The 11,532-nt window shown below is 38.9% G+C and overlaps 2 protein-coding genes across 2 annotated transcripts in view; both read left to right on the top strand.

Annotated features, from left to right (window-relative positions):
• Nucleotides 1-11,051, top strand: part of LOC102493624 (ankyrin repeat domain-containing protein 26) — a 130,857-nt gene extending 119,806 nt beyond the window's left edge. Inside the window, exons 25-29 of the mRNA XM_027766057.1 lie at nucleotides 2,114-2,184; nucleotides 3,229-3,304; nucleotides 8,268-8,380; nucleotides 10,421-10,550; nucleotides 11,040-11,051. Coding sequence (XP_027621858.1) covers nucleotides 2,114-2,184; nucleotides 3,229-3,304; nucleotides 8,268-8,380; nucleotides 10,421-10,550; nucleotides 11,040-11,051 — 402 coding nt within the window. The remainder of the gene's footprint in view (nucleotides 1-2,113; nucleotides 2,185-3,228; nucleotides 3,305-8,267; nucleotides 8,381-10,420; nucleotides 10,551-11,039) is intronic.
• A 54-nt stretch (nucleotides 11,052-11,105) lies between these two features.
• Nucleotides 11,106-11,532, top strand: part of LOC114004940 (ankyrin repeat domain-containing protein 26-like) — a 12,142-nt gene continuing 11,715 nt past the window's right edge. The window contains exon 1 of the mRNA XM_027766056.1: nucleotides 11,106-11,141. Coding sequence (XP_027621857.1) covers nucleotides 11,106-11,141 — 36 coding nt within the window. The remainder of the gene's footprint in view (nucleotides 11,142-11,532) is intronic.

The following is an 11,532-nucleotide window of genomic DNA, read 5'->3' as shown; positions in this document are numbered from 1 at the left end:
CCCCTGAATAAAAAATATTTTACCTTAGCCAGTCGTTAAGATAAAAAAAAAAAATACCCTATACCATGCCAATAATTTTTCTTTGAGATATTAAAATATACTCTTATTCCACATTTGAAGCAGTTAAAATTGGAGGGGAATTGTAAAATCAAATGTTTAGGTTTTTCTCAGTATGGAAAGGGAAAAAAAGCTAAATTTGCTTCCCATCATTATGTAGCCAGGAGTGGTTTTGGTCTAGATATCTAACACTTTTCTACCAGAAAGTTCTGGCTTCAGCTGAGACACACCCTAACATATATCAGCTCCTCAGAGTGTTGTTGCTAATGCACAGCCCGACATGGGCGGTTGCTGGGAATGAACCTGTTCGGGAACTTTGATTTAGCAAAAGAAAGCGCTATTTGCAGGTCCAGGTGTCAGGTCACCTGCGATGGTCATGTAAGTTATGCACATTCAATCCAGGAGATGCTGTGTGTGACTCAGTATGTGACCCCACGCACTGAGTAGTACAGAGACAAAGTAAACTGCTCTTGGTCTGAAGTGGAGAGTGGTGGCGTTGGCTGGTGAGACAGTGAAAGGTCACTGGAGCACTGAGGTGTATTCTGGGCCTTGCTTCCCTCTTGCCGCCACTTCACACGGTGGTGCAATGACAAGACAGTGCAATGTCTAGTGGCATGCTACCTACCTAAAGCATCAGATTTTATTGAAACATAAAATACAGTAGGGAGTGGCCTGCTGGAGGTGTGATGGTTAAGGCACTGGACTCCCACAGGGTCAACCACAGTTCAAGTCCTGGACTTGGAGGCTTGCTTTCCCACTTTCCCTCTCTCTCTATCTCTGACTGGTGAGCTCACGTGCCCTACAGAAAATGTTTTAAATAACAAATAAATAAATAATAAATCTTTAAAAATGTGTATAATAATGATAGCAAAGTCCCATTGGTCAATCTTGATAGTGTCTTGAAGCACAATTTAGCTGAACACTGAGTAGACATAGGCTTTCTCAGTTCACATTTCTCTGCCCTCTTCAACAGGTTGGGTTAATCAAGCTGCTCCTTAATTGCAAATATTCTTATGTGAGATTAATTGAATGTTTTTACTATGTCTGAGCTCAATGTTTACATTTCATTCAACTACATTAAATCTGTAGACTGTAAGTTTTGTTTGACGTGAGATACGTCAATGAGGTTGTAAGAACTTATCTCCTCTCCCAATGTGGCTTTCCTACCTTGGGTTGATTCGGTGATCCTGAAAGCTCTTCATTTTCAAGTAAAACTAGTCTAATAAAGAGGAGGCAATCAGGGACAAAGAGGCTAATTCTCCTGCCCACTTTGCAAATTTATAAGGAATGATGAAACCAGGGAACTAAAATAATGGACCGATTTCATTCAGTCAAATGAGGCAACTCTTACAAATATTACCCTATGTCCTTAGAAGCTGATTTTTTTGTGTGTGTGTGGGAGAGGTTTTTTGCTTTCGGGTGTGTGCGCTCGCCAGCCAGACAGAGAGAGACAGAGAGACAGAAAGCGAGAAATCACCCCCCAGGGGGGATGGTCACCCCGCAATCCCTTCTCCTTCATTCTCCTCTCGGGATCTTGGGTACACACGCACACGCGCCTGGCGTGAGTTTAAGCCACTGGGTCCGGGACTCGAACTGCGGTCGACTATGTGGGAGTCCAGCGACTCCAGCCATTATGCCAACCGCTGGTCCCAACTATTTTGCACTTCATGTACTGTAAGATCGCTGTTGTATAACAGTTAAGCTCAGGGCCAGCAGAGGGCGAAACAGTTACATTGATGGGACCCCCCCTATGGCCCACAGCATTTTGAGTCCAGGACTGGTCACTTGGAAATCATACCGGGCATATGTGCCCAAGACCATGGGAAAAGAATAGAGTCCTCCCCCTCCATGAGCACACATGCCCTAAGGCGAAAACTTCTAAAACAAAACAAAACAACCCAAGCTCTGCAGTTATGGCACAGAAGTAATCACAGACAACGTGCAGAGCAAGGGGTGTGGTTCTGGTCCAATAACATTTTAGTTACAAAACAGGTGATGGGTAGATTTGTACTCAGTTCTTAGTAAAGTTTTTCTTTGCATTTTTTAATCCTTGTAGTTGCAAGAAGCACAGAAACGACAGGCAGAGGCTGTCAAATCTGCTGAGGAGATGCAAGATCCCATGCAAAAGTACAACTTAAAGCAGCATACAAAATTACTTGAGTATTTGTAATAAATTTAAGCACTGTAGTATGAGAATTACATCAGATATGATAAAATACTCCTGGGAAACTATGGAAATTCTTGAATTTAAGCTATTTGGAGGAGCCAGCAGGTGCTGGACTCTCACATCGTCAGTCATGGTTCAAGTCTGGGAACTAATGGTTTGCTTTCTCACTGTTCCCCTCTCTCTCTTTCTCTTGGGCTCTCTCTGGTGAATGCCTGTACCAAATTTTAAAAATAATAATAATGATGATAAATAAAAATTAATAATTAAAAATATATTTTGAGGGACCAGCAATTGGTATAATGGCTATGTCGCTGGACTCCTGCATAGTCACCCGTGGTTCAAGTCCTGAACCCAGTGGCTTAAACTCACACCTAGTGTGTGTGCGTGCGTGCCCAAGATCCCAAGAGGAGAATGGAGGACAAGGGATTGTGGCTTGGCCACCCCCCCATGGGAAGTGATTTCTTGCTTTCTGTCTCTCTGTCTCTCTTTGCCTTTCTGGTGAGTGCTTATGCCCTATAGCAAAAACCTCTCAAAAAATTTTTTTTTGAAATGTAGATATTTTTGCACATTGTTCCTGACTTTTTTTCACATTACCTACAAACATAGCTAGAAAAATGGGACATTCACCAAGTCATCTGTTTCTGAAACGTTTAAGAACTTGTGTAGGTCCAGAATAATGCCCTGCTCTGCAATGGTGGAGCCACTTGACTCCTTGGGGTTTGGATCTCCAGTTGATCTGAATCATGCAGGGGGCATACACTTGCATGTCTGTGATCCTGGCTAGCTACAGGGTTCCAGGCCAGCTAGAGGACTGGACGGGGACTGTGATGTGAAAAGACCATGTCTTGGGTTCCTGTCTCTCTCTCTTTTTCTCTATCTCAGTCTGTCTTTCTCTCATGAAAGAAATAAAACAACTTTTAAAAACGAATAATTACACCTAGAGAAATTATGTTTTTTTAAAAAATTTATCTGTGAGAATAATTATTTTAAAATATACATTTTAGGCTTGAAGGTGAAAATTTTGAGTTAAAAGTTACATTCAAAAAGCAAGCAAAAACTGAAAATCTTCAGGAGAACCAGGTAAGGACAAGTTCAGTAAGTTTATTTGTTAAGTTTCTGTTACACTGAAAATTTTTTAAAAAAAATTTTAGTAGTTGTATTCAAGAATATTTAAGACAATATAAAAAGTCCCATTGCTAAAAATATTTATTGTGTTTATATTGATACTGTTTGCTATTAGTGATAGAAGTCCTCTTAACTGTATAGAATTTGACTGAATTTACATAATCCATGATTTTCGTGGTAAAATTTTTATGAAAATGATTGTGATTACCTGAAAACAGTATTTGATATATGTCCCATGTTTATTTACTTACGTATTTATTTAATTATTTTTTGAAGAGATTTTTGTTATAGGGCATGTGCGCTCACTTGGAGAGACAGAGATAGATAGACAGAAAGCAAGAAATCACCCCATTGGGGAATGACCATGCAGCAATTCCTTCTCCTACATTCTCCTCTTGGGATCCTGGGCATGCACGCACAGGCACTTGGCATGAGTTTTAAATGGCTGAATCTGGGACTCAATCCGCAGTCAACCGTGGGAGTTCAGGGATGAAACTGCTACATGATCTGGTGGTGCCTATATGCCACATTTTGTGTGTCAATTCATACACTAATGACCATTTGGGTTATTTTTACTCTTTTGAGCAATAATTCTGCTATAGATATTGGTACATCTGTTGAGTCCCTGATAAGTATTTTATATCTTTAAAAATTTCCAAGAATTTGATTAATGAATTTATCCAGCATTCTGAATTTCTCTTGTAGTCTAAACCCTTCAGTGAGATTTTGAGAATGAATTACTTTTAATCTTATAATTTGAATTTCTCTTCAAGAGTACATCTTAGGTTCTTATACAAGTAGTTTTATTCTCAAAGGAATTTATTCTTCTTTTTGGAGTTTAAAAAATAAAAGAGATGTCAGTACCACAATGGAAGTGCTGTCCCATCAAGGCCTCACAGAGTAACTAGCGCTCCTGGCACTGCAGATTCAGGGACTGATATTTTCTCACTCACCTGTATTCATCAACCCTTCAAAGGCTTAACAGTACACTCTTTGGTGTATAATCCAGCAGACCATTTTTACCAATGCATAGTGAATGCTATATTCATAACTATTCACTAACCAGAACAGGAGTCTCCTGTCATTTATACTTTGCGTTGTAGGAATTAAGATCAGAAGATTGATACCATGAGGCTGAAGACAAAAGTCTGATTCTTTTTTTCCCCCAAAAGTCAAAGAAAAAACCCTTCCAAAGGGCATGGGGGAGAGTCATACCCACACACATTACCAGACCATTTTTCCCATTGACTATAGGATTCTTCCTACAGCCTATCCCTGGCATAGTATCTTTGAGCTATATATTAAACCTGTTACAGTATGTTCTTAAATCTCTTCCCAAGACACAGGTCTTCCCTTCCAATCACCAACCTAAACACTGTGAAACACACCTATAACCTAAAGTGCCCCACTCCCTGCTTTTAGATGTCCTATCCTCTTGGACCTGGGCCAATGGAAAAAGTATTTCCAAGCCTTTGCTCCTTGTTTTCAAAACTTAATAAAAGGAGGGACCAGCAGTTAGCATAATGGCTATGTTGCTGGACTCCCACATAGTCGACCACAGTTCAAGTCTCAGACCCGGTGGCTTAAAACTCACACCGGGCGCGTTGTGCGTGCGTGCCCAAGATCCCGAGAGGAGAATGGAGGAGAAGGGATTGCAGCGTGGCCATCCCCCCTGGGGGGTGATTTCCTGCTTTCTGTCTCTCTATCTCTCTCTGTCTGTCTGGCGAGCGCACGTGCCCTATAGCAAAAAACCTCTCCAAAAGAAAAAAAAAACTTAATAAAAGGATACCCTGTATCAGAACCCTGAAAATGTCATGTTTACCTTTCTCTGGGTCAGTCACACATATTCATGTTTAGAAATAAAACACATTATTATTTCTGCAGATTTGGTCATTTCTGTCAAGAAGGCAGATGCTGCTAACTAATTTCAGTAAGTCGTTCAGCAGCTCCATTACACAGATTCACCTGTCAGGGGAACTAGAGCATTTGGTTGACCGATCTTTTCCTTTTTCATGTCAAATACATTAAAAAGTATTTTTTGTCGATTTTAAATAAACGAGTCCCCATTTTATTAGCATACTTTCATACAAGTAACATGTTGATAAAGAAGCTTTCTGTGAGTGAGAGAGCCAGGGGACATCCTCTGACATAAATGTTAAGAATGGAAAACATTTAAGAGTATCCAAAACTTAATAAACTGATGCAAAAATAACAAAGGGCCCAGTCATGGTATCGCATGTTGGCAGTCACTACTGCTTTGTAGGCAGAGGCCACATGAGAGTCCTAGGTTCATTTCGTCACCCGCCCTACAAGCTGGACATGGTGGTGTATACCTTTAGTCCCACCTTCTCTGGAGGCTCAGTAGGAGAATTGTGATATATGGAAATCCTAACCAAAAAAAAAAAAAACTTAGGGATTTTCTGTATATTCCATGCAAATGCATTAGGAACATGACATAGAATTATTAGCCCCTTTGAAGTCTATTTTGGGAGTTAAAAATATAATAAAATGCAGCATTAGTCCCTATCTTTTCCAAAAGCTTCTCATCTCTTGAAACCTTAGGCTAGAGACTTCGTGAGTGAATAGATAATATGAACACAATTTTGAACTGCCTGAGAAAAAGAAATAACAGTGATTAACCTCAAGCTTCCAAATATAACTGAGTGTTTTATGAAAGGAATTTAGTATGTTGGGGCCAGTAAATGTCATGGTGGCTATGGTGCTGGATTCACACGTGGCCAACCACTGTTCAAGATCCGGACCTGGCTGCTTACTTTGTCTCTCTTTCTCTCTCTCTCTCCTCTCTCTTTCTGGTCAAATTTTAAAATAATGATAATAAACAAAGTTAAATAAATCTTTAAGGAAAAAAACAGAGCAACATATCTGTAAGATCATATTTGTATGAAAAAGGAAATTGTTCAGAATAAAACAAGGACAAGCAATTGCTCATCTGACCCTTGTGAAACAGTTTGGATTATAAAAGAAAGACAAGGCAATGTTTGCCTGCAAACATCCTGTGTGAGGGTGCCTTCAGAGGTTAGAGAATACACTACACTCAAAATAACACCAATAAGGGAACCAGCAGTTGGCGTAATGGCTATGTCGCTGGACTCCCACGTAGTCGACCGCGGTTTGTGTCCCGGACCCGGTGGCTTAAAACTCACGCCGGGCGCGTGTGCGTGCGTGCCCAAGATCCCGAGAGGAGAATGGAGGAGAAGGGATTGCGGCGTGACCATCCCCCCTGGGGGGTGATTTCTCGCTTTCTGTCTCTATGTCTCTCTCTGTCTGTCTGGTGAGTGCACACGCCCTACAGTGAAAATCTCTCAAAAAAAAATATCACCAATAAGAACTAAAACGAATGTAGATGAACCAGCTTCAAAGGATGAATATGGAAGATCTACTGCTGAGTGAAGCAAGTCAGGTTATGAAGGAGAAACACTGTATGTCTCCACTTATTATATACCCCCTCCCCATACTCCATGGCCCAAACTGAATGACTAGAGGATATAGAAACATAGAAAATGGTTATAGATACCAGGTTCAGTGTGGGCAGAGAATGGATGAACAAGGAGAGTCTGAGGAAAGACGTTAAAAAGAAAAAAGAGAGGCAAGACATTTATGGAACACAGAAATGGGTTACTATCTGTCGATGATAATCTGTATAGGATTCCCAGCTGGAATGCTGAGAACTGTATTCATTTGGAACATTCATTTTACAAGCTAAGAGACATATGCGATTAGACGTATAAAAGGAATTAAAATAAAATAAAATAAAATAAAATGAGTAATCCACACCAAGAAGTGGGTTATGAGTGTGTGCTTGAGGAGTCTGTCTGTGAGAAGTGAAGTAGAAGGATGAGATTCATGAACAAATGACTTAAAAGAGCCCAGGGCTGGAAATGCAGATTAAGGAATCTGATTTGGAGCCTTGAGATTGAAGGAACTCTGGGATCATTTAAAGGAGGAATAGAAAGGGACAGGACTGAGCATCGGGGATTGCTGCATTTGGAAATGAAGTGAGAGTAGAGCAGCAGAAGGAGGAGAAAAGACCAGAAGTGATTAAGTATTGGCAATAGATCTGTGGATGAGGAAATAAACTTGCAAATGACACTATGCATTCAAGAATATTAGAAACAGGCTGATAAAAAAAGACGGGGCCAGCAGCTGGTGTGGTGGTTAAGGACACTGGACACGAATGTGGCCATGGTTCTAGTCCCAGACCCCGGTGGCCTGCTTTCACACTTTCCCCCTCTCTCTGTTGCTCTCTCAGTCTCTCGCTCTGTCCTTGTTTGGTCAAATTAAAATAAGTAAGTAAATCAGGACTAGCAGTTAGCGTAATGGCTGTTGCTGGACTCCCATGTAGTCAACCACGGTTCGAGTCCTGGACCCGGTGGCTTAAACTCACACCGGGCATATGTGCATGTGTGCCCAAGATCCCGGGAGGAGAATGGAGGAGAAGGGATTGCAGCGTGGCCATCCCCCCTGGTGGGTGATTTCTCGCTTTCTGTCTCTCTGTCTCTCTCTGTCTTCCTGGTGAGTGCACGCACCCTGTAGCAAAAAACTCTCCAAATATAAATAAATAAATAAATAAATAAAACTAAATACAATGGTTCTTTAAAAAAATAAACAGGTAGAAGTTATATTTTTGTATGTCAATGAAAAGACTATGTGTATAAGATCTATTTAAAACAGAAATGAATTACGTGTTTAGCCTTGGGTCTTATCTTCAAGAGACCTAATTATCTATATGCACACATTCTAAAATCTGACATATTCTAACATCTGACATCTAAAACACTTTGATTCCAAGCATTTTGTGCAATGATGCTTAGCTTAAAGTCCTGATAAATAACATTTTTTACAAAGAAAAGAATCTCCAGATTTTAATAAATAATTTTCTTTGAAAATGTTTTCAAAGGCTAAGGATGAAAACGAACAATTAGAGAAACTTACTAAGTTAAAACAATCTCTGGAATATAATTTGGATCAAGAAATAAAGAAAAATGGTGAATTAGAGAAAGAAAGAACTGGGTAAGATTTTACCGTTTCAGATCATTTTAAACATTCATTAATTGATTCAATTATGAGTTTACTTCATTCTTCTAAGACCTAAATACAAATTCATTGTATATGAGCATTTTCATAATTAAAAACAATTCTATTTTAATATTTACTTCAGAAGTTCATAGTATAACACAAAACTATTTTTGAATGTGGAAATATTATATTTACTCTTTAATGGTTTAGAAAATAGTAACAATAATGCCTTTATAATGTCACCTGTACTCTTCATCATCTCTCTTGAATTTTTATTCCTGAAGACATTTTTGCTCTGTTTGGTAATTTTTTCTTATTTTGTCAGTGTCCTTCCCCTTCAGCATTAAAATATCATAATATCTAGAAACCTATCTTATTCTTAAACTTAATTATTATTTTTTTTTTTTAGTTTTGCTATGGAATGTGTGTGCTTGCCAGAAAGAGACAGAGAGAGGGAACGTGAGAAAGTACACACCCCAGGAGAGATGGCTACACTGCAACAAACCCCTTGTACTCCACTGTCTTCTCAGGATTCTGGGCACACACACATTTGCAGCTGGCATATTTTCTGAGCTGCTGGGTCCAGAACTCCAATCCTGCAGACAGTCATGTGGGATCCAGCAGCCTTAACCACACTACCCCTGGACCCCAAAATTATTTTGTTTGATCTGTATTTTCTTTCTGTCTCTTTCTTTTTGTAGTTATTATTTAGATATTTATGGAAATTTAGTCATTTTCCATGGGTCCCTCTCATATGTGTATGAGGTATATATATTATTAAACTTCTCTTTGTTTAAAAAGATTTAGGCACACATGTATATACTATATATATACTATATATAGTATATACATATATACTATATACACATATCATACTATAGTGTGTATATATATATATGGAAACATGTATATATTGTACATAGGTATCCTACGTAGAAAATATGTATAAAATGAGCAGTTGTGTTTCTACCATCCAGCTTTCTTTTTGAAGTGTAATGTCTCTCTATGCCTTTGGAACTTCAGAGATACTTTTATATTTATTGGCCTAGTACTTAAGTTTAATCACTGATTCTAATCAATTATTTCCCTCTCATTTAATTGTCTTTCTCTACTTGTTTTTGCACTCCTTTCATTTTGTTACCATTGTGTCTCAAAGAGCTCTAGATCTCTCCTTAAGACAGTTTTTTCAGGGAACCAGCAGTTAGCGTAATGGCTATGTCGCTGGACTCCCACGGAGTCGACCGCGGTTCGTGTCCCAGACCCACTGGCTTAGACTCATGCTGGGCGCGTGTCTGTGTGTGCCCAAGATCCCGAGAGGAGAATGGAGGAGAAGGGATTGTGGCATGGCCATCCCCCCTGGGGGGTGTTTTCTCGCTTTCTGTCACTCTGTCTCTATGTCTGTCTGGTGAGTGCACGCGCCCTATAGCAAAAATATCTCCAAAAAACCCCAAAAACAGTTCTTTCAGTCTTCCCACATTATCTTGCACCTGATTTCCTTCTTAACCTCTGCCCGTTACCTTTTCCCACTGACCTCAACCTTGAGAGATGGTTTTGCTCTGACTCACCTACATTGCATGATCTCCTTTATGTATCTGGTTTGTACTTTCTTTACTTCCCTTTAACCATTGTCAGTGGGCACCAAAATGTATTTTTGTATCTTTTTAAAATATTTGTAAGTAACTGTAGTTTTACTCTTCTCATTCTCATAATGATCTCTGCGTTATAGCTAATGTCTAGTGGTGGAGTGTTTTATATTAATATTACCATACTAAAACAGATATTTTACTTGTAAGAACTTGGTATATGGTAACAGTATTAGTTCTTCACTTACAACATATCATACAAATTTTCTTTGTATTATTTACTCAGGATTCTAATTGAGTTAGAATGCTTTAAAACAATGCTATGTTGAAACAAATGAGAGAAGATTGTAATTTATAGATTGTTTCTCTTCTGTAATAGAACATAGTATCTATAATTCTATAAGTTACTCTTTAAAAAGCTTGACTGAGCTCATACTGAATGTTCCTACAGATTGAAGAAACTCTTGGAAATGACAAGAAAGAAATTAAATGAATATGAGAATAGAGAAATTAGTTTCCAAGGAGATTTAAAACCTAGTCAATCCGAAATGGGTATTCAAGTTAATATGCAAGAACATCAGGTAAATATTTTTTGATCAGTTTTGGGACCAAAAAGAAAAAAAATCACTTTATTTTGGGAAATAGAAATATTTCAGTGCTTTGAGCAGTGAAATAAAGATTTTTGTTTTAATTTTATAGAAAGGGTACCAACGATGGGACCAGCAGTTAGCGTAATGGCCATGTCACTGGACTCCCACGTAGTTGACCGTGGTTCGAGTCCCAGACCCGGTGGCTTAAACTCACACCGGGCGCGTGTGTGTGCGTGCCCAAGATCCCAAGAGGAGAATGGAGGAGAAGTGATTGCGGCATGGCCATCCACCCTGGGGGGTGATTTCTCGTTTTCTGTCTGACTCTCTCTGTCTGGCTGGCGAGTGCACGTGCCCTATAGCAAAAACCTCTCCAAAAAAAGAAAAGAAATGGTACCAGTGAAGAAGACAGCTTTTAAATTTTTTATTTTATAATTTCATATTAAAGATAACTTTTTGATGCATAATTTGTCTCTAATAAAGGTTTACTTTTGATTCTAATGTCTTGAAATCTTGCCAATGATCTAAAGCCGAGTAGGGCACCATTACATGACCTCAGATCAACAGCATCAAATCAGTATTTCGGTAATATCTTCATTGAGATATAACTGACATACCATGCAATCCACTCATTTAACATATACTATTTAGTGGCTTTCAGTATATTTACAGAGTTATGCATTTACTACCACAATCAATTTTACAACATTTTTATCACTTTAAAGAGAAATTCCAGGCCTTTAGCCATTCCCATTAGTTACCCTGCTCAGCCCTAGGGAACCAACAATCTGGTTTGTCTCTATAGACTTACCAGTTCTAGATATTTTGCACTAATTGAATCACACAATATGTGGTCTTTTGTGACTGGTTTCTTTCATTTAGCACAATGTTTTCTCTGCCCATCTCTGTCGTAGCATGTATCAGTACTTCGTTTCTTCTTCTTTTTTTTTTTTTTTTTGGGAGGGTTTTTTGTATA

The sequence above is a fragment of the Tupaia chinensis genome, unplaced genomic scaffold, assembly GCF_000334495.1.
Source record: "Tupaia chinensis unplaced genomic scaffold, TupChi_1.0 Scaffold140464_1, whole genome shotgun sequence".
Lineage (NCBI taxonomy): Eukaryota > Metazoa > Chordata > Mammalia > Scandentia > Tupaiidae > Tupaia > Tupaia belangeri.
The sequence above is the reverse complement of the archived record's forward strand: the minus strand, read 5'-3'. Positions and strand labels throughout refer to the sequence as shown.